Source organism: Anas acuta, chromosome 13, assembly GCF_963932015.1.
Source record: "Anas acuta chromosome 13, bAnaAcu1.1, whole genome shotgun sequence".
Lineage (NCBI taxonomy): Eukaryota > Metazoa > Chordata > Aves > Anseriformes > Anatidae > Anas > Anas acuta.
This window is the reverse complement of record NC_088991.1, coordinates 11336887-11357952: the sequence shown is the minus strand read 5'-3', so window position 1 is coordinate 11357952 and position 21066 is coordinate 11336887. Positions and strand designations below refer to the sequence as shown.

Below are 21066 nucleotides of genomic sequence, written 5' to 3'. Positions count from 1 at the left end.
AGGGCGGGAGGGAGCTCTGTGGGGGCTGCCTGCAGAAGGCTTGGGGCCGAGCAAGTGTCCTTCTGAGGAGGAAGCTGGGGCAGTGACGTGCTTGCAAACCCCATTTCTTGCGCCTATCCCCGCAGGTTGCAGCCCGTGGCCCAGGTGTGGCTGCGGGCTGGTGTGCTGGGCGTTTATAGCGCCTCTATTGCTTCAGAAGATAAGGGCACGTTAATACTTTATTGCCCCCCTTCTCCATTTGAGGCACCGTCCGGAGCTGCGGCTCTTGCTCCTTTTGCACCCCCGGCCCCAGTGACCCCGGGGGCTCCTTCCCCGGGGCAGCGCCGAGCGGCTCCGCTGGGCACGGGCCCTGTCCCCAGGCTGTGGGGAGGGGGCACAGCCCATGCCTGGAAATCGCCGCGGTCCCTGCCCGCGAGCATCTTCCTCCGGGAGAAGGGGAGAAAGCGTGACTCACGCTGTTATCGGGAGTGTGTTAGCCCCGCGGGTACACACGGTTTCACTGGCGCAAGGTTAGTGGTGACGTCTCAGTGGGGAACCCGGTGCCCTCCTCGCCGGGGCCTAATCTAAATTGTTTTACGAGGGGCTGGCAGGTGAACTGAAACCCCTGGGGGGCAGGGGTTATCGCGCCTCTGGCAGTGGGATGCAGGATACGACGGGCATCGGAGCTGGCACGGGAGATAAAGGCACCCGTTCCTCTACCACGGGCTGCCTGCACCCTGCTCGCTGCCGCTGGCAGCCCCCACCCCGGACCCAAGAGCTGTGTGGGGAGGGCTCGACCCTGCCTCCCCATCCCAAACCAGCCCCTGCAGGGATCCCCTGGGCTCAGAACCTGCCTGCGAGCCCCCGCCGTGTTTTATTTCTTGTCTCCTGTAAGACCCAGAGCAAGGGATGGGGCTCCCTGTGCATGACAGACACCGGGCAAGCCAGCATAGCCCCGCCACAGCCCCGCCAGGTGAGGTACTGGGGGGCTCCTGGCCCCCTGGTGCCAGAGGAAAGCTCAGTCACAGCCTAGCTAGAAACACAGATTTATTGCGACATCGTTTTGAAATCAACACTGCGCCCCCACCCGCCTCCCGCAGTGATTCAGGGCCCTGGGGGTGCCCAGATCCCCCCACAACCCCTCCGTGGCAGCGGGTGAGCCCTGGGGGGGGGCACAGAGTCACTGTCCCACGGGGGCAGCTCCTGCAGGCTGGCGGCACCACGGTAGGAACAGAAGCCAGGTTCGGGGTCCTTCACTGTCAGCCGGGGTTTCTGAGCAGTCAAAGTGACCAGAGTCAAAACCTGATCAGGCTGAGCAGGGGGGGTGCCCCCACGTCCTCTCCTCTCTCTGCCTTCCCTCGCTGCCAGCCCGGGCGTTCGGGGGAGCTGGGAGAGGAGCCAGGCAGGGGCCCCGCTGCTGCTACACGTATCCTGTCAGGTTGTAGGAGTTGAACTCGCTCTTGGGTTTGTGTGTCGGGCTGACGGAGGGCTGGGGGCTCTTGCTTGCCAGCAGCCGGGACGGGTAGGCGTTGGAGTAGGCGACCGGCGAGTCCCGCGAAGGGCAGGAGGCGCAGAGGATGAAGCCGCCGATGAGGGTGAACAAGGAGGAGATGATGCCCAAGTACAGAGCCTCCCCCATCTCGTACTTGGTGCTGTCGGGGAGGATGGGGTTGTAGAAGTCCCGCAGCACCACGTGGATGTTCCACACCAGCGGAATGAAGCAGAGCAGCCCCCCGAGGACGAAGGCCACGCCACCCACCACCGCCACGCGGTCCTTGCCCGGCGAGCCCTGGCCGAAGACGGTGCACCTCATGCCGGCCACGGCCAGCAGGCAGGCGAGGGAGGAGACGGCGCAGGAGCTCACCATCAGGGCCTGGGCCGCCTGCACGTCGGAGGGCAGGTTGAGCATGGAGCTGTAGATGTCGCACTGCGTGATGCCCGTGCTGTACGTGGCGCACTCCATCCACAGCCCCTTGGTGAAGCTCACGGCCGTCACGATGCTGGAGCCGATGTAGGAGCTGATCTTCCAGCTGGGCAGCAGCGTGGTCGTCAGCGTGCCCACGTAGCCCAGGAAGGCGATGGTGTAGCCGGCCAGCTGGAGCCCCATGGACACCATGGTGGGGCTGGGCGTCGCCTGTCCTCCTCCTGCGCGCTTACCTTGCCATGGCCCCGCTGGCGGCTCCTCTCTCCGGGCCGAGCCTTCGCCCCGCTCCCCTGGGCGCCAGTTTTGTGCGGGCCCTGTGTGTGGGTGGGAGCAAGGGGGGAGGAGAGGTTACCTGCAAGAGTGGAGAGCAATCCCTCCCCGATTAACGATTGACCCGAGCCCGTGGAGCCGCGCCAAGCACCCTTTCACCTCTGTTATCTTCCCAGGCAAGCTTCAGAGGCAGGCAGAGCAGCGCTGCCCGGGCAGGACGCCAAAGCTCTCCCTGCTGCCGCGGCCGTGGGCAGGGATGGGGAGCCCGCCCGGCCCCGCGGGGCCATCTCCCACGGGACCAGGAGGTGCAAGGGCAGGGAGAGCAGCGTCTCCTGGTGCAAGCCTCCCCCCCTGCCTCTTCCTCCCCCCCCCCGCGTGTTGTATGGGATGGAAATATTTCTTCGCTGCTACGCGTGCCTCGAGCTGCTTTTGCAGGCTCAGCTAATCCTTATCTTCTGCTGTCCGGAGGGAAAAAGCCAAAAAGCTGCAGCTGCGTGCTGTGTGTTTGGGACCTGCCGGTGGAGATCTGACTCCCCGAGGCTTCTCCACCAGAGGCAGGGGGTTGCTCCTGTGCCATCGGGGCTCACTTAAAGCTCCTGCTGCTGCCTGCCCGCCCTGCGCTCCAGCGGGGCTGGGACAAGAAGATGCGCTCTCGAGGCTGAACTTTGGCTGCCAGCTCTTCCATGGCACGGTGACAGGGAGGAATGGCAGGTGCCGGTGACACCTGTGTCCCCAGGAGAGCCCAGAGACCCGTGGAGGACAGAAACGCATCGGGCACAGTGGGGTGACCCGTCCTGCCGTGGGGTACGGCCCATGCTCCCCACGGGGGTGCTGGTGCTGTGGTGGGAGTTTCCCCTCCCCACCTCGGAGCGGGCAGCGGGGTTTTGGCAGGCGCAGGTTTGTTTTCCCTTCACCTCGTTTCAAAATTCCCCCTGGTGCGGTTCTTGCGAAACGCCAAACCACACGGTGCCGCCCGGCCACTGGCCTCGCGCCCTGGGAAAGTTGCCGGCTGAGGGTGCAGCCCCTGCAGCACCTCTGAGGTCTGCTCCCAAAGTTCCCTCACTCCTGTCTCCTTTCCCAGGCACTAACCAGCCCCTCTGCTCCATCTTAGGGCTGCTGCTCCTAAATTAGCACCCCGGGACCCTCGTGGGGCTGGCAAACTGAGGCAGGCGAGGGCTCGGTACTTACGGAGGCGGCTGGGGATGCGGGGCCGAGGGAGGCTGCAGGCGAACGGGACTGGAGGGGGCTCGGTGGGGCAGGGCGAGTGGCCGGGGACCCGGGGATCAGGGACCGCGAGTTGTTCGCGGCGGCTTTGCAAAATCCATCTACAAATCTCAGCCGGGATCAGAGGCTTATTGCAGATCAGAATTAAACCCTTTCGGCATCAGGAAGGATTGGGGAGCTGGGCTGCCTTGTTTGGCTTGTTTTCTATTAATTATCAGGGTTTGCCTAAGTGGCTTGGGATGCCAGGCTGCAGGGGGCTCGTGGCACAGGGGGGGAGCAGAGCGAGGAGGAGAACCAGCTGCAGAGAGAGAGCCAAATTCCTCCCTCACCCTGTGGGCTCCCGGGAACCTTCACCTTTGGTGGCGATGCCCGGCTGGCAGGGGGCACATCGGGGTTGTCGCTGCCTGTGGGGCTCAGCAGCCCCTGGGAGCTGCTGTGGGGCAGTGCAGCGGGCAGGAGGCGAGGTGTCCCATGGCACCCTGGCACCCCCAGCGACGGGTGCCTGCTGGTTTCATCTTGTGCCCAGGTCTGATCCGTGCTGGGCTGCGTGCCCGCTGCTGGCAGGTTGAACTCCCCGGCCCTGCTCGTGCTCCGCAGGGTTTGTTATCACAAGGCTCCTGGCCCAAATGAGGAGCAAATGGGGACGGTAATGAGGGCTGCGCTCGCGCCGTGCCCCCTCCCGCTCCCCGGCTGCCACAGATGGAGAAGGGCAGGGGGGGCCCCCGGTGACAAATTGCACTCGGAGCCCGGCCAGGTCCGGCCGGTGTTTGGACACTGGCAGAGCTACAGCAGGGACCATTTGCTATTTTCTTTCCTTGTCCCAAACTGAAACTCTCCCAGGACCGGGAGGTGACCTGCCCGCCAGCGGCACCTCACCTCGAGTGCCCGGACAGGGGCGTTACAGGGGTCAGGGCGTATAGCGGTGCCGGGGGGGTACAAACCTGGGCAGGACCGTGTCACCCCCTGCCTTCTGTCTTCCCCCCGTCCTCTCCTGAGCATCCTTTCACCCTGATTGCTCTGTGCTCAGCCCATCACGCTGCCCCCACCATGCCCATTGCACGCCCCCGTGATGCCCCAGCACTCCTGAGCCCTTCCCAAATCCCCTCTGCCTTATGCAAACGGCTACAACAAGCACTTAATCATCCTCCTTAATTGTCTCTGCCCTCCTCCGCTGCCCCCCTGGTGCCCCTGGTGATTTTCTCACAAACGGTGTCTAACTTTTCCCTTCTGTGTTTTGCTTTTCCACCGGAGCTCCCAGCACCCCGCTCCCAGTCCCCCCCAGCCCTCTGTTTACACAACTGGGACAAATTTCACACCCGTACCGCTGCCCCCAGCCCCGCGCTCCCCTGCCCTGAAGAATTTGCGAGTCCCTGGCCGGGGCAGGGCTATAAAAGCATCCTTGCCAAGGGCTCGCAGCCTCGGAGGGGACACGCTGCTGCCCATATGGAAGCTGCTGCCTGCCGCCTACCTCCCCGCTGCCTGCCAGTGGCCCTGGACGGTGCTCGCCCGGCCCCGGGGCTGGAGCAGAGGGGAAGGTACCTCGGGTGCTGCCTGCCTGGGTTGGGGCGGGTGGGCTCTGGCTGGGTTTGGGTGAAGGCTGCGCTGCTCCTGGCTCGGCTGGGGACCCCGGCACTGGGGGTGCAGAGCCACTGTGACCAAGCTGCTGTCCTCACCCAGGCCCCTGCCTCTCTGGAGACCGTGGCTGCCCCGAGAGGAGGAGGAGGTGACCGGGCGGCAGAGGGAACGGACGGACACTGTGAGTGCTGGGCTCCCTGCTGGGGCTCCCCTTTTCCCAGAAAAAAAAGCAGAAAAGCAGCCTGATGGCCCCGCACTCCTTCACCCCTATGTCCCTTCACCCTGACATCCCTTCTGCCCCAAGCCAGAGCTAGCTGGAGCCTGTGTGGGGGTGGCTGTGTGAGAAGGGGACACCCTTGGCACCCACGTCCCCAAGCACAGTGCCTCTCCGGGGACACAGCTGCTCTGTGGGGGCCTCAAAGGGACGCCTGTTCCCGGCCCGGCGGGCATTCCTCAGGGGGTTAGCAGGGCGCCTGGGCACAGCGGGGGGGATTACTCTGGCAAAAGGCCCTTGTCTGGGGTTTAGGTGCCAGCTTCCTCTGTGGGAGCGCAGGGACCTAAATCCTGGTGGAAGAGGAGTGAGGAAAAGCAGGGTTGGGAGGAGCCTGGCCCCGTAGGGACTCTGCATGGGGGCTGTGAGGTGTAATCCTGCTCTGAGGGGAGAGAAATGGGAGAAATGCCCCTGCTGCCACCCCCACAATGGCAGCAGGAGCCCTGGGGGCAGCTCCCACCCCGGCTCTGTCTCCCCAGGCCCAGCCTCTGGACGTGGCAGAAGTGTCGGGGGACGGCAACCCCAGCAAGGCGCTGATGCTTTTCCACCACCCGGTCAGGTACGGCCCCGCCACCATGCCCCTGCCGTGCCTGAGGGCGGCGGGCAGCGGGGATGGCGGAGGCCTTCATCCATCGCCCGTCTCCCCCCACAGGCTGCTGTGGCCCCGGTCCAAGTCCTTCGACTATCTGTATGGCGTGGGGGAGAGCCTGCTGCGCAACTTCCCCGTGCAGGCCACGCTCTGCCTGTACGACGACTCGGGCAGCGAGGAGGAGGAGGATGAGGATGAGGATGAAGAGGATGATGATGAGGAGGACCATGAGGAGGAAGAGGAGGGCGATGCTGGGGGTGCTGTGCTTGTGACTGGGGCTGGCTCCCTGCTGCCAGCAGCCGGCTCGGTGCGGCCGGTGTGAGGGTGGCGTGCGTGGCGTGGGGATGGAGAGGGCGAGGCTGTGAGCGGTGTGGGGATGGAGGACGGGACGGACGCCATGGGCACCACAGGGGCCATGAACACCACAGGGGCTGTGAACACCACAGATGAGTGGGGGCCATGACACTACAGGGGCTGTGAACACCACAGGGGCTGTGAACACCACAGATGGGTGGGGGCCATGACACTACAGGGGCTGTGAACACCACAGGGGCTGTGAACACCACAGCCGGGCTGCAGGGCCAGGCGTGAGCCCAGCGCCCCGAGCAGCCGCCCCCAGGCTCCGCGGGGGCCCGGAGCCGCCCTGCGGGTGCCCCCCTCAGGGGGCTGCAGCCCCACCTCGGGACTACAACTCCCAGCGTCCTCAGCGGCAGCAAGTCCCGCCCCCTCGCCCCACCCACCTATGGCAGGGGCGGGAGGAGGAGGAGGGGGCGGTGCGGGCGGACGCGATTGGGCGGGGGCGGCGAGGGGGCGGGGCTTACGGCCGCATCCCTCCTGCCCGGCGGCGGCGGCGGGGCGCGGGGCCGCCATGAGGTACGGGCCGGGGGGGGGGGGGTGGGGGGGCGTGGATCCGGGGCCGTTTCTCGGCGCCCCCCTAATTCTGTTAATTAATTCTGTTAATTCCGAGCACCCCAATAAAGCCAGGAGCTTGGCACGGCTGCAGCTTGGGCCTGGTTTACTTGAGGGGGGGGTTCCTGGCTCGCAGAGCTGGCGGCTGGCACGGGGCTGGCCCGGGTGGGGCAGGGCTGGGGCTGCTGGGCTGGAGTTTGAGCTGCCAGCGACTCTCCCGTTTGGTTTATTTTATATTTTATTTATTTATTTTTCTTCCCCTGCAGGTAGGTGGGAGCTCCCCGTAGCCGAGTGAGGCAGCATGGCAAGTAAGTGTCCCCCGCTGCAGGTGGCAGTGGTGCTGGAGGGGAGAAGGGCAGTGCTCCGCGGGCAGCTCGCAAGCAGAGGGCTGCCCGGGCTGTTTTTGGGGCTCGGATGCTGTGGCTGCTGTCCCTGAACGTGGTCTGAGGTCCAGCCTGCCTTGTGCCTCTCTCTGCGCAAGGTGGGAGGTGAGAGGAGGTGCAGCAGGGCTGACCTCCCCAGGAATGCCTGCATGCTGCAGCATTTCTTTATTCCCATTAAGCTTGCAGCCCTCCCTGAGGCTTTTTGGTGGCCCGTGACTTGTGCCACGCTGTCCTGAAGCCCTCGTGGACAGGGGCACTGTGGCTCTGCACTCCCAGAGCTGCTGCAGCTGCGTAGCACAGCCCTGCTGGGGCACGCTGTGTGTTGGCATCCAAAGGAGCCCGTGCCTGGCAGCTGTGGCCAGCTGGGGCTGGTGGCCGCAGGGACTGGCCTGGACATGCTGGAGATGTGGCTGGGGTCTCGGGGTCTGCTCGGGGTGTCGCCAGAGCCAGCTGTGAAGGTGGAGGCCGTGTCCAAGCTGGGCAGGAGGAGGAGGACTCCAGCATGACAGGCATGACAGGTACGTCTGCTTTTTTTATCTGCTCTCTGCTAGGTGGGGGAGGCAGCAGAGATCATCCGAAAAGTTCTGCCCTAAGCAGTGCTTCTAAAAGGCGGTTTTAACCTTGCCCTAACGAGGAAGGTACCCAGCCGGCTCCCTGCCCTGCTGCCCTTTCTCCCTCCCAGAGCTTGGGTGCTGGCTTAGCAGCACTTGCTGCCCCTGGGAGGTGTCCCGTGCGGTGGCAGTGCCCCCTGCCGAGTGGTCCCGTTCGTGCTGACCCGGAGGGCTGTCACCTGCTGCGTGGTGGTCAGCACGTTCCCAGCGTGCTGGGGCTGCAGCCGTGTGTCCTTCTACAGGGAGCAGCTCTGGGGTTCCCCAGGGCTGTGGGTAGAGGCACGGCCCATCCTGCCTGCCGCCAGGGGCCAGCAGTTCCTTAGGAAACCCAGCGGGGATGGCAGCGAGCTCCTGCTCCCCCTGCCTAAAGCTCCAATCTTTCCTGGGCACCGGTGCTCCCACTGGTGTGGGGAGGCTTGGAGAGGCACGAGGAGTCAGTGCAGCCCCTGCTGGGCTTTTTGTGTGAGCTGGGGAACCCAGGCTGCTGGTAGGAGTTTGCAAGGCTCCTGTTTCCTGAAGGACGTTGTTTTTCCTGCTCTGCTATTAGCACTTTGCACGTAAAAGAGGAGGGAGCGATGACTTAGTTTCTGCTCTCCTGGCATTTCTGGGTCCCTGAGGGAGATGGGCTGTGGGAAGAGGCACATGCCTCCATGGCAGCGTGCTGTCAGCTGGAACGTTGCTCGTGATACCTGCCTGTCTGTGTGTCTGTGTTTATTTCTGTCCTAGTGGCCAGTTCAGCAGAGCAGGGAAGGGCTCAAGTGCTATCTGCGGGGATGGAGAACCTGCAAGTGAGATCTGCAGCCAAGCTCGTTGCTCCAAGGGGTGCTGAGGAAGTCAGAAAGAAGCTCAAGGAGGTGAGGCCGGACTTCTCCACTGAAAGACAGGACGTTTGCAGGACAGATACTATCTTTGTAAAATTTCTTCTATTTCTGGAGAGGCTCAAGAGAAGGCTGGCCTGCCAACCCGCTCGCTCTTCAGCCAGGACAGCGCTCCTTGACTGGGAAAGCCAAGGCAAGCTGGTCCCTGCCCTCCTGCGAGATGCCTTCTGTTCCTCTTGAAGATGCTTTTTTTGGTTGTCCTTGTTATTTAGAAAAAAAAAAAAAAAGGCATAATAAAGTCGATTCTGAAGGGAAAGTCTCTGACTCACATCATTCATGCTGTTCTTCATTCACACCTCAGTGGCTCAGCCCTCTGCAAGCTCTCTCACTGGAGCAGGCCATTAATAAATCACAGGGGAGAAAATGCACCTACACAGCACAACGGGAGCACGGTATCCAAGCACGGCACGGCACCGTAGTAGCTGCTTACTCTGTCCCTGCCTTGACATTTACAAATTGTCTCACAACCACCTTGCTGCCTCGTTTGAGAAGCAGGATGAAGGGAAGATGGAGCAGAAGGGAACCTGTCAGTCTCTCTGGTGAAAGGCTGCTAATGAAGGTTGGGTTTGATGGCTTGGTGAGCATGTGCTCTGTGGTGCCGTGCGTGAGGAGAGGTTGCTCAGCCCCATTCAGTGTGTGGCTCACAATCCCCGTGCTGTCCCTGGGTGTGCAGGACGACCTCCTAAAGCCTGAGCTTTGGGTGGGCAGGCACTGGCCCCAAGTCATTGCTTGGGTCTGGCTGTGGTGGCCAGCTCCTGGGGTTCTGCTTTGCTGAAGATCTGCTTGGCCCCTGGCCTGCCTCTTCTGAGAGGCAAAGGACTTTGGAGCAGTGCCAGGGGGCTCTGCTGCTTTGGGGTGCCCGTGTTCCTCCCCAGCTCTGCCCTGGTGGAAGGACATTCCTGGTGCTGTGTGTCTCTGGGCAGCCCCCAGGAGCTCCCCGCTGGCTGTGCCCTGTCTCAGCGGGCACCCTGAGCTGCAGCTCGGGGCTGGGTGGTGTTTGGGGTGCCTGTTCCCCCTAAATCCCGTGCTTGCAGCCCCACAGATGGGGAAGCCTGGCTGGGCAGAGGCCAGGCGTGGGGTTGTCTCCGTTCAGCATCTGTGCCTCGTGTCTTGCAGTGTTCCTGGGGGCCAGGAATGCCCACTCGGTCCTGAAGCGTTTTCCCCGAGCCAACGGCTTCCTGGAGGAGATTCGGCAGGGCACCATCGAGCGGGAGTGCATCGAGGAGGTCTGCAGCTATGAGGAGGTCAAGGAAGTGTTCGAGAACAAGGAGAAGACGGTGAGTTTGTGCCCCCCTGCTCCTCGCTGGATGTGTGAGGCGCTTCCAGATGGGTCCCACAGGTGGCTGGGATGGTGGCAGAGTGGCTTGCAGCCCCGCTGAGGGTGCTGCAAGGCAGCCAAGAAACCTCTGCCTCTTTTGGGGGCCTGGGGATGGTCAGGGGCTGCTCGTCCCTTGTGCCAGCACACGACGGTTCCTTCTCTCTTCCTGCTGCAGATGGAGTTCTGGAAGGGCTACACCAACTCCGTCTACTCTGTCAAGGACCCCGGGCACAGCACAGAGCGCTCCGACGCCATGTACGTGGTGGTGCCCCTCTTGGGAGTGGCCCTGCTGATCGTCATCGCCCTCTTCATCATCTGGAGGTGCCAGCTGCAGAAGGCCACCCGCCACCGCCCTTCCTACGCCCAGAACCGCTACCTGGCCAGCCGAACGGGCCGCAGCCTCCCCAGGGTCATGGTGTACCGGGAGCGGTCGCAAAGCCAAGGGGAAAACCAGCGAGAAGCGAGCAGCCGGGGGGCCGGGGATGGCAGAGCAGGAGGCGCCCCGCAGCAGGATGGCACCCTCTGCCCGCCGGAGCATTCGGTCTCCGTCCTCTCCAGACTGTCCAGTGCCACCCCTCCGCCCTCCTACGAGGAGGTGACGGGGCAGCCAGAGAGCAGCAGCAGCAGCGAGGAGACCAGCATCTCCTACAGCGACCCACCGCCAAAATACGAAGAGATCGTGGCTGCTGCCCCCACTGCGGCCAAATAGCGGGGCTGCGTCCCCGCTGCCTCTTCCCACACTCACGCTCACTCACAGCCCACCCCTTGCCGTGCCCGGGACCCCCTCCAGGTGCCAGCTGGCTCCCCATCTCACTCGTACCGTCACTTGGTGCCATCACACAGTAGCCTTACCCTCCTTACCAAAACCAGCTGTCCCCAGGCAGGGTGAGGATGGGATGCGGGGATGGCTCCGAGGTTCACCAGCCGTCTCCTTCCCCTCGCTCCCCGCTCACAGAAGTGCTGCAGCAGCCAGGGCAGAGCAGCAGCTTGTTCCTGGCTCAACGCGGGGATCTCCCCATGGTGCATTTGATTTCCTCACTTGCCCTCAGACGTAACATTTCCCACGATTAAAACAGCCTCACTGCCTCCCCGGGGCTCTGCTCAGCCTTACCCTGCACGCACACCAGCTCACGGACCCGGGGCACGTGCGGGGCCGGTGTTGGGGTCTGTCCTTTCCGTGCCCGAGTCAGCAGGGCTGGTTCGTGATGTGCTGCGACCGCAGTCCTCACCGGGTCCTGTTTTGCTCCTCGGTGCTCTCGTTAGGGGCTGGGGATGCAGGAGGGGTGGTGCTGATTTCTGCCTGTCCCCCCGGTTGTGACTGGGGAGCAAGTGCCTCCCTCGTGTGTTTGCTGCCTGGTGGGAGCAGGGACCCTATCCCTTCCTGCGGTGCCTGCAGTGGTGGTTGCTGTTGGGAGAAGGGGGAGGGAGCCATCGGGGAGGTGATTTGTGATCTCCCAGATCCCCTTGGAATTTGAGGAAGGCTCCTGGTGGTCTTGTTGGTGAGGTAAGTCACCTGGGAACCACCAGAGGTGCTCGCAGGACTTTAAGCAGTGGGGATGCTCCTTCCTCCTGGAGGTGGCCTGCCTGGTGCCTGCCCCAGAGGTGGCACGCAGGCACCAGGGGGCTGTGGATGTGCCAAACCTCCCCTCTGCCTGCCCCAAACCTCTCCGTCCCGCTCTTTGGGGCTCTTTTCCTCCAGAGCAGGCGGGGGAATTGAGACCCCACTGTCCTCCAAGCCGCTCTGGTGGGCACAGCACGTGGTGGCGGTGGCTGTGGTGTGGAGGATGTGCTGATGGGACAGGAGCAGGGCTGAACCCTGCCGTGCCTGACCCCTCGGTGGTCCTGGTGCCCGGACAGGGCACAGCCACGTGCTTTGCTGTGGGACCAGCGCGTCCCCTATTCCTAGGCAGCCACTTTTGGGGTCCACACAGCAGGGCTGTCCGCTGACGTCTCTAATTTCCCAGTAATGTCTGATGGGCTGTAAAGGGGGCTCTCCAGCCCCCCAGCCCAGCCCAGAAGCTCCCAGCACTGCCACCCCGTGGGGTTTACCCCAGCACCGCTCTCCACCAGCACCGAAAGGCCGCCTGTGCCCTGCTGGGTCGCAGCGCTGTCTCGCAGGAGGTCCCTCGGCCCAGTGTGGCCAATTTTGGGGCAGGACACACGCCCACGGGGGCTGTGGCTGCCGGCACCTCGTCCCTTCCCCAGCCTTCACGCTGCCTTTTGGCCATGGTGTGTGTGGGGGCTGCGGGAGGACCTGGCACGAGCGCCAGGGTCAGAGCTGGAAAAGACCAGAGGGAGACGGAGGGGAGCTCTGGGATCCTCTGTCTTTGATGTGCGGTCATTCTCCTTGCGGTTTGTATTCTGTAAAACTTGGTATATTTCTGTGCAAAAAGGTTATTTATTAAAAAACCCTCACTGTCCGAGTGGCACGGGGTGATTTATTTTCCCCAAACGGGGACGGGGGTGATGCGGGGCGATGGAGGTGGCTGTGGGGTGGTGGCACCGAGGTCCCCCAAACAAGTCCTCTGTGGGGTGGAGATTGGGGTGTGCAGCTGTGGGGCTGGGAACGGCACCCCACATCGGGCAGGGGGAGCTGGAGGCCGTCCTGTGGGATTTCCCAAAGGCCATGAGGGGATTTGGGCACAGGGCTCGTCTCCGCGTTCCTCTGCGCACTCCCAACCCTCTGAGATAATCCCCTTTAAATAGCAAGCCTAGGGCGGCCTGGGATTTATTTTAAGCCCTTTCAAAACTGGATTTGGATGGCCAGGCCTTGCTCTCCGTCCCCATTTAGCAGCACTGAAGCCCACCGCTCATCCCAAACTGATATTTTCATCGCCACAGCCTGCGCTGAGGCAGAAGCGCTCTGCTCAGGCACAACTCAGGGCCGGGCGGCCGCAGCCTCTGTGGCTTCCCCGCAGAAACTGGGGGGCTGTGGGGACCTGCTGGGGCTGGGCTGGGGTCCCACAGCAGCAGGGTGCCCGAGGGGTCGTGGCTGTCGCCTGTCGCCTGTCGCCTGTGGCGGGGAAGCAGCGCCCGGCGGCGGCTTTAAGCGAACCCCGGCAGGCTGCCAAGGGGCAGGGCCGCGTCCCGCCTCCCTCCGGCCGCCCGGGCAGGAAGAGCTGCTGCTTCCAGGTTGGGAAATGGCTGAAAGGGCTAAAAAATAAAAGAATAAATCCTAAAAGCGGCCCCCCGGCCCCGCCCCGAGCTGCCCCCGGCACCCAGCGGGGCGGGCAGGGAGGGGGGGGGCGGCCTCCACAGCCCCTCCGCCGGGCAGGGAAGGGGAATTGAGGCCGGGAAGGGGAACCCGGCCCCTTAAGCGCTTTATTCGGGCGGATTTTGACAGCTTTTATTTATTTTTTTCTGGCCCTAGTGGCTTAGACACTCAGAGCCTTCCCCTCCCTGCAGCAGCTGGCAGGGGGCTGGGTGCCCCACGCAGGTTTCCCCTGTTGGGTCGGTGCCTTTAGGGGCAGCCCCGGGATTAAATCCCCCCTCCCACAGGACTGGGGGCTGTGTGAGGACAGTTCAGTCCTCAGGTCTTCCCGTGGTAGCCTGGGATTTCATCGCCAAAGTACGTGGTTTGCTTTTAGAAAATCTCGTTTTTCCTCTAAAGTGTGTGAACGCAACAGTGTGTTCCCAAAAACCTTTACTTCTGGGTGGAAAGCCCACGGGAGCTGCCTGTATCGCTGTTTCTGCCCGTGTTTAGCTGCCTTACAATGATCGTTACAGAGCCTTGTCCCCGTGCAGGTGCCGGTTTTGAAGGCCTGCTGCTTTCTTTCTCCCCTTTCTCCTTTCTTTAACCCCAGGCCCCTCCGGTTTATCCCGCGTGGCCGTGGGCAGGCGCTGGCAGCGAGCTGAGGAAAACCAAGAAGATGTGGCCGCTCTGGGGACTGGACCGAGCCCGCTGTGACCTGCTCTTCACCGAAGCCATCAATCAGAGGATGCAGGTCCCCAACAGGCTGAAGGTGGCGGGCAGCTACAGCCCTGTGGACGAGGAGCCCGCAGCCGAGGATCTGCCTCCTTCCTTTCGGATGCACATCCCTGAGAGGATCTCTCTTGCAGGTAATGTCCCTTTTTATTTTTATTTTTTGGGGTGGCTGAAGTTTGGTGAGGCTCTTTAATATTCTAGGGGGAAGGATTGTTTTATAAAGCCCTCCCTCCACGTCTCTTACAGTTCCCTCATGGTCTTTGGTGGACTCCCTGCTTTGAGATGCAGAGATATATGGCCCTGCTTTGAAAAACATTTCCCCAAACTTGCTTTCCTGGAGCGGTGTGTTCATTTGCTTTCCAGTCCTCACCTCTCCAGGCTGTCCCACTACTCGTATCTGTGGGATGTGGCTTTTGATATATATCTGCTAACTCTGCACAGTGATTTTGCTCTCCAACACGGGAGGATCTCTCCTCCCTCCTGCCCTGAGGACAACGGGGCATGTTCAGGTTTGTTTAGTGCTTCCCTCTCTCCTCTCTGTAGAAATATCAGATGCCGGCCTGAGGCCTGTCCTGCTGGAGCAGCAAAGGAAGGTCCCCTCCGTTGTGTGGCACGCGTCCGCAGACTCCTCAGCCCAGCTCTCCGCCCCAGGGGAGATCCCTTTTCAGCACGTAGCAGCCAGACCGAGCTCGCAGAAGCGCAGACGACTGGTACTGTACCGAGAGCACCGGGCTTGCCTGTGCTGGTGGTGGGGGGCATCCCAGCGATTGTTTTGCTCTAGAGGTCTGTTACCAGCCCAAGCCAGAGCCATTTTCCAGTGTGCTGCCTCCTCCCCACAGAGGGTGCTAGCTGCAAGGGTATGGTGGGACCTGTTCCTATCCCATAATCAGTACACAATCCCACACTGGGTCATCAATTCAGCCAGATCTACTGCATTTTATGAGCAGGAGTTGGGCTGAAGTAGGTGCAGTCCCCTGCAACCTCCTTCTGGTACTTTTGAAATCCCTTTTCAATCACTGTTTCTTCCTGGATGAAGTGTAAGATGGAGCTGTTTCATTGCTGCAGCATAAAGGATTGTGGGGTTGGAGTTGAAAGCGGATTTTAACCTAGTGGGAAACTAATTCAAAGAGATGCCTCTACTGTGAGTAGAGGAAGGCTTGTTTTGAATGCTGGAGCTGCTGCTCTGCCTTCTCAAGTGCTTTCACCTCCCTAAAATTCAGGAGCCAATCCTGGATGTATCACCTTCAGGTCTTTCTCTCCAGAATACACCTTCCTTGCTGACCCTGTCCTGCTCAGGGCACATCTTCCCATCTGCTCCAGCATCATCTAGCCGGGCTGGGGCTTGTGCAGTGCCACTGAGCATTTCCCTCGTGCTGACGGGGTTCTCACCCTGCAGACTGCCTGGGGTGTGGGGCTGGGCTCCCCCTGTGCAGGCTCTGCCCTAATGCAGCTGTGTTTGATGCCAGCAGGGCCACAGCAGCAGCAGATCACGGCGGGAAAGGATTCCGAGTGACTACACCCAGCTGGCTTTGCACAGCCCGGGCCCACGCCACGAGCGGTGAGCACGAACCCAGAGCAGTTTGGGGAGGGCAGGGGCAGCGTCTCCTGGGGTCCGGGGTGCTTTGATGTTCCTGTTGGTGCCCCGAGGTGTGGCAGATCCACATCAGGGCCGGTCCCGCTCTTGGATGAAGCTGGTTAAGAGGAAAGTGGTTTCTGGTGTTGGCAGGGAGAGATTCGTGCCAGGCAGCGTTGGAAGGCATCTGTGCTGGTCCCTGGGGTGACATGCTGCCCTCTGAGATGTGGGACAATGTGTCCGCACCTGCAGCTCGGGGCAATGCTCTTGGTCCTTGCCTGGCCATTGGGCCACCAGGACAGTGCTGACCCTTCTTTGGCTGGTCCCAGTCTCTCCAGCTCTTCCCATCTTCCTCCCAGTGCTTTCTGTCATGTTCTCCTGCTCCAGCACTGGTGCCAGGGCTTGATTTAGTTTCTACATGGGCTGTTGAAGCTCGCAGTGCCTTACAGCCATGGTGGGCTAAGAGCACTTTTGTTTTTCAGCTCTTTGAACACACCCTGTGAGCAGGAAAGTGTTTAAGTTGGTCCTTTCCTCGTGAGTCTTGGGCTCTGGATTTAGTGGAGAAAATTCTTTAGCTTAATCCAGGGCAGAGCCATCAAGAAATCAAGGGCTGTCCAGGAGACGTGATGGTGATGCTGCTTCTCGTGCAGCTGTGGTTGGTTTTGGAGGAGTCCAGAGACTGCCTCTGTGCCTGGGCTGCTGGAGGGGCTTTTCCCTCCTGGTGATATGGAGGTTTGGCTGCCGATGGCATTGCCCTGAGATGCTTGGAGCTGCCACGGGGACAAAGGGCCCTGTCACCCTTTGGTTTTGCTGTTGGAAGCCAGGCAGTAACCGGCGTGGTTTTTGTGCACCCCAGGCCAGATGTGTGCCCCCTGCCCGCTTGCAGCGCCCCGCTCCCCCTCTTCGCCGAGACAGGCAGAATCTACTCCGTGCAGAACATCTTCCAGACCATGTACCTCCTGGGCCAGGTGCTCTTCCACCGTGTCCAGGGCTCCCTGCAAGACCCGACGCCACCCAGGTGACTTGGGCTCATCCCGAGCCACCTCCCAGCTGCTCTGCCCGGACCTTCCTTTGCCTGGTAGAGGCAGCAGCCAGGCCTGAGCTTCATAACCCTCACGGGAGCCATGAAGGCAGGATGCTCCTGCACGCCTGCCCTGGTCTCTTCTCCTCGCCTATTCTTTCAGCTTTGGGTGCCTGGTGTGGTCGGGCTGGGTGCACCCCGCTAACCCAGCTGGGCTCGCACCTCCTGCTTGGCTTAAAACCATTCCTCTGGTTGCCCCGAGTGACCTAACACCACCCGTGACACTGCTGGGTCTCAGCTGCTCTGCGGTGCTACTTTTTCGGCATGCTTGACGAAGAGAAGTGTGGGAAGGGAATCGAAATCCAGGACAAATGGCCCAATCCAGACCCTCTCCTGCAGACTCACAGCAGTAGTGGCTGTGTCTTGGTTAAAATAACCTTTTCTGTGAATTGTCTGCACCGAGGTCCCCAGCCCGTAGGATCTCCTGGGGGGCAGCACTCCTGCCTACTCGCTGGAGCAGGTCTACAGTGACCTCGATGTCTTTGGACGTGCTGTGAGGCTGCTGAGCACCCAGCAGTCCGGAGGGATGGCTGAATACTTCTAAATCTCCTTGAGCAAAACCTCCAGGCAGACAGGGAGGAGAGGGAGCATCCATCATCCGCGCCACTCCGGCACGTCGTTCCTTCCCTCCCCAGCTGGAGTGGAGCTGCAGGCACTGCCAGGGGACAGCCAGCACACACTGAAAAGCAGGGACATCTTCAAATGTGGCCTTTTAAATAAAGTCTGGCCATGCTGTCTGGTCTGGGTAGTGGCCACAGAGCGCCTTCTCCCTCCTCCTGTCAGCTGTGGAGGAGTTTTAGCCGTGGTACCACGGCAGGAGGTAACTTGTGGAGGGGCTGTAACACAGCGGGGTGAGCCCTGAGCCTCTCCCCAGCTCTCCATCTCCCTTTTGAAACACCTCCTCTTGGTACTTTGCATCTTTTCAAACACATACGGTGTCTCTTTTTTACCCCCAACAACAGCAACAAAAAGTCACTGAGCTGACTTGTTTATCCTGAAATATGTATTAAAAAAAAACACAACAACAACTCTGGCCTTGGCTAGAGACTGGAATATTTCCACGACAGTGACCTCTTGAAGGGTGTGAGTCATCGGGGGGTAATTTCTAGTCTCTACTGTAAAGGGTGGCCACCTGTGTCAACTGGGATTTTTCAATTAAAAGCTGCAGAATGTGTCCAGTTTTAATGGCTTTGTGCTGGGGGAAATCGGATTTTCTTTCTGTTGTGGCTTTCATGTTATACCGTGGCTACATTATGTGGAGGCATTATCTCATAAATGTATTTTCAGGCAGATTCCTTGATCTCTGCCTGCTTTTCTGTCTTCCCTTCAGTGAGATGAGTATCAGGTTGCAAACAGGAGTAAATTCCCCCCTTCGTGAGGTCCCCAGAGGCGTGGTGTTTGCCACCTGGTAACCCATAACGTGTCAGCGAGTGCCTGTGGGGGATATTTGGTTTACAGACCAGCTCAGGTAACACTAGCCCATGATGGCAGCAACAGCAGACTGAACATGGCAAGTCAGATTTTTCACCGTACACCTTCTTTATTTTGTGGCTCGGTGCTGTGGGGCCTGGAGCAAGGCTGTGTCTCCGGGGTGCTCATCCGTAGCCTCTGCCAGTGCAGCTGCTTGTCCCAGGGGTGGCCCCGGTGTTCGCAGGGATGGGGGAAGTGTTGCACGGCTGGGATGCATATTTACATTTCCAGTAAGATTTGCTACGAGGGCAGAAGGCAACACTTCTTTGTGGGGGAGGCATGGGAGAGGGCAAATCCTTGTCTCAGCAAACACAGGACCCTTTTCTGCTTGCTGATACGTGTTCAGATAGGTACCCCCAGCTGGTGGCTGTGTCCCACCAGCTGGATCCCCACCCGCTGATGTAAATGATGCCATCCCTCCAGTTTGGCATTGGCCGTGCGGTCTGGGTCTGCCTGTCTTGCTCTAACTCTGATTTATCCAATCCTCAGTGAATTCCTCTGGCTATAGAAAATGTATGCTGGGTAAATATCATGTTTTCTCTCTGGTGGGCCTCTAAAGAAATAGCAGCATGTGTTTTTACTCTTGGCTGCTGTAGCATGTGCTTTATGTTTTGTCGTGGTCACCCCGGGGTGCATGGTGGAGGGGTGTAAAAATGCATGATGGGGGGTGAGAGGGAATCAGGAGATGCTGTGCAAGTGCTGTTTCCTCTCTCCTGAAGCTGCATTCAGCTGGCACGGCCTGGGCATGCATGCACTGCCTGCATGGCTCGGCTCCCCGGGGTAGTGCCACGTGTGCAGGAAGATAATTGCACCTCTCGAGCAGTGTTTGCATCTCTGTTTTTCTCCCGCAGCCCCCAGGAGGCTGCCCCAGCCTTGGAGAGCTCCCTGGAGGAGGTCGGCACGGCTGAGATGGCAGCAATGAGAAAGCAGGTGAGAAAGGAGGTGGAGGGATGTGGATGTTTTCTGGGAAAGCCCCAAGAGGGTGGATGAGGGCGCTCCAGGGATCTGTTGCTCAGGCTCGACTTGCTGGCGTTGCCAAGCCAGCCCTGGGTGATGCTCCTCATGGAGAAGCAGGGCTGCTGATGGCCCCGCTGCTTTCCCTGCAGCTGACGAGGATCTCGGTGAGGCTGCGCGTGCTGGAGGAGCAGTGCAACGCCTGGCAGCAGAAGGAGGCCATCGTCTACTCCGTGCTGATCTCCGCCTGCCTCGTCAACACATGGCTCTGGCTGAGGAGATGACTTTCTGTGCCCCGGCCCACCGTGAGCAGGGGAAGATCCTTGCTCACCTGCTTGCAAACAGTAAAACCGTGTGTTTCTTCTGAACTTGACCTGCTTTTTGCACTGGAGGCCCTGCAGGACCTGTGCCCTTCGGGCCCTGATGACAAGGTGCCACTCCTTAGCAGCAGCAGTGGGAGAAGTGAAACCCTGAAGCTGGACCTGGTGCTGCAGCAGCTGGAGATGGGTGTTGGGGGGTGGTGGGGTGAGACAAGGAGCGTAGGAGTAGGTAGGAGGGGTGGATGTGGAGGAGCTGGGCGCTCACATCCCTGCAGCCCCTGCTGTGCCATCTCCTGGGCTCTCAGCACGCTGGAGGCCGCCCAGCAGCGGGTTTGCAAATGTTCAGGTCCAAAGTGACCGCCAGCACTGCAGAGCTCTGGGCTTATCCAGAAGCTTGGCCTTTTCCCAGAGAGATTGGAATGGGAAATGTCCCCGTGGTGACTCTACACCTTGTAACAACAGCCAGGCTGTGGAAAAGTGCCCGTTTGGGCAGCAGGTAGGAGTTTGTTAGGTTGCTGGTGCCAGGGGGCAGGATCACTCCCAGGTCTGCTGCCAAGCTGCAATTTCAGCAAGGGTGCAACAAGACAGGTGAGGGGAAGTCTCGGCCCAGATGCCCTTTAGCTAAAAACAAGCGCTGTTCAACAGCTCTGCTGCTCCTTGCCTTCCTTGGAGGCCAGGAACACCTGGCTTCGGGGGGGATTTGAGACTCTCGGTGGATCATGTAGTACATCTGCTGGAGCTGTGCCTGTGTGCTTGGGGCAGGTCTTGGCAACAGGGCCTCTCTGTGCCACCTATAAATGATCGTAGCTGGATCTGCAGGTCACCTGCATGTCCCAGCAGCTTATTTACAGACCTGGCTGCTGAGGTGTTTCCTGCCTGCAACTGCATCAAGCAGCCGTGACCATAAATCTGGCAGGTGGATGCTCACTGATAAATAAGTGCCCCAGAAGTAATTGCAGGTCTGAACCTGTGGCTGGTGTCTGGGCTGAGGAGAGCGCTGGGATTTACTGGTGCTGAGCTGGTTCCTGTGGCTTGCCGCTCAGGGACGTGGTCAGGCTGGAAGTATTTGGAGGTGGTCAGACTGTAGGTGTTCCCAGAGGGTAATTATTGGTGGGCTGGAGGGGATAGAAGGTGACTGCTACATAAGGTGTATGTCCTGGTTTAAATCTGGAACCACTGACCCATAAAATGCATATTTTAATAAACTCTGTGTGCTGGACGTGTCTCTGGTGCCATCGTGGAGCCTGATCGTGGTATCCGGCTGGGTGGGGATGGGTGAGGTTCGTTCCCTTGCCAGCAGGACTCTGACCTGGTGCCAGCTGTCTGCGCCACGCGAGCTTCTTTAATCACACCTCGCCAGCTGGGCAGCCCAGGAACAGCTCTTTTGGGGCTGGAAGGAGGGCGAGCTGGGGATCCGGAGCTGCAAAGCATCTCCCTGCTGCCCACCTGCAGCCCTGCCAAGGGGCGATGCCTTTATTTATATCCTCTCTCTCCAGGGAGAGCAGATGTGGCAGGGCTGGGTGTCCCCTCAGGTGGCTGCCACAACAATGTGTGTACAAAAAGAAGCGTCTTTTGCAACGCAGCACCTGAGGGAGGTGCGTGTTGTGCACCAAAGGGGCAGAAGCAGAGTGGCTCCCGGAGTTTCCATGTTGTTTTTCGAGGTGGTTGCAGGTAGGGAGCAAAAGGAGAGGAGGGAAGGGGGATGTGCTGCTGCCACTGCCCGGATTTGTGGCACGGGGACAAAAGCAAGATGTGTCCCTCCTGCCCAACGCTGCCTGCAGCCCTGACCGAGGCTGCAGAAGTTCCCTGTCT

General features: G+C 60.6%; 3 protein-coding genes across 5 annotated transcripts; 2 read left to right on the top strand and 1 right to left on the bottom strand.

The window, feature by feature from the left end:
• Positions 1 to 1013: 1013 nt before the first annotated feature.
• CLDN2 (claudin 2) lies at positions 1014 to 2472 on the bottom strand. The gene is made up of 2 exons (XM_068697184.1): positions 2333 to 2472; positions 1014 to 2217 (listed from the first exon to the last, which is right to left on the bottom strand). The coding sequence occupies exon 2, from the start codon at positions 2093 to 2095 to the stop codon at positions 1400 to 1402; it is 696 nt and encodes a 231-aa protein (XP_068553285.1). The 5' UTR covers positions 2096 to 2217; positions 2333 to 2472; the 3' UTR covers positions 1014 to 1399.
• A 4115-nt stretch (positions 2473 to 6587) lies between these two features.
• Positions 6588 to 12351, top strand: PRRG3 (proline rich and Gla domain 3). 3 transcript variants are annotated; one of them, XR_011100964.1, is made up of 4 exons: positions 6588 to 6705; positions 7008 to 7642; positions 8462 to 9190; positions 9730 to 9744. XR_011100964.1 is itself a non-coding variant. In XM_068696801.1 (4 exons), the coding sequence occupies exons 2-4, from the start codon at positions 7043 to 7045 to the stop codon at positions 10638 to 10640; spliced, it is 702 nt and encodes a 233-aa protein (XP_068552902.1). In that variant the 5' UTR covers positions 6612 to 6705; positions 7008 to 7042; the 3' UTR covers positions 10641 to 12351. The 3 variants fall into 3 exon arrangements, 1 of the variants encoding a protein (XP_068552902.1); XM_068696801.1 differs by lacking the exon at positions 8462 to 9190 and adding an exon at positions 10107 to 12351 and having other exon boundaries at positions 6612 to 6705; positions 7008 to 7049; positions 9730 to 9890; XR_011100965.1 differs by having other exon boundaries at positions 6650 to 6705; positions 7506 to 7633; positions 9730 to 9846.
• A 597-nt stretch (positions 12352 to 12948) lies between these two features.
• On the top strand, positions 12949 to 20473 carry LOC137863568 (mitochondrial fission factor homolog B-like). Its single transcript, XM_068696800.1, has 7 exons — positions 12949 to 13063; positions 13735 to 13990; positions 14400 to 14566; positions 15326 to 15414; positions 16286 to 16447; positions 18832 to 18910; positions 19087 to 20473. Exons 2-7 carry the CDS (start codon positions 13801 to 13803, stop codon positions 19216 to 19218), a joined length of 819 nt encoding a protein of 272 aa, XP_068552901.1. The 5' UTR covers positions 12949 to 13063; positions 13735 to 13800; the 3' UTR covers positions 19219 to 20473.
• Positions 20474 to 21066: the final 593 nt, after the last annotated feature.

Excerpts from the sequence above, each read along its gene's own strand:
- LOC137863568 (XM_068696800.1), top strand. The coding sequence starts at position 13,801 with ATGTGGCCGCTCTGGGGACTGGACCGAGCCCGCTGTGACCTGCTCTTC. Across the intron at positions 13,991-14,399 it reads TGAGAGGATCTCTCTTGCAG|AAATATCAGATGCCGGCCTG; the intron begins GTAATGTCCCTT and ends TCCTCTCTGTAG. Across the intron at positions 14,567-15,325 it reads CGCAGAAGCGCAGACGACTG|GGCCACAGCAGCAGCAGATC; the intron begins GTACTGTACCGA and ends TGATGCCAGCAG.
- CLDN2 (XM_068697184.1), bottom strand. The coding sequence starts at position 2,095 with ATGGTGTCCATGGGGCTCCAGCTGGCCGGCTACACCATCGCCTTCCTG.
- PRRG3 (XM_068696801.1), top strand. Across the intron at positions 9,891-10,106 it reads TCGAGAACAAGGAGAAGACG|ATGGAGTTCTGGAAGGGCTA; the intron begins GTGAGTTTGTGC and ends TTCCTGCTGCAG.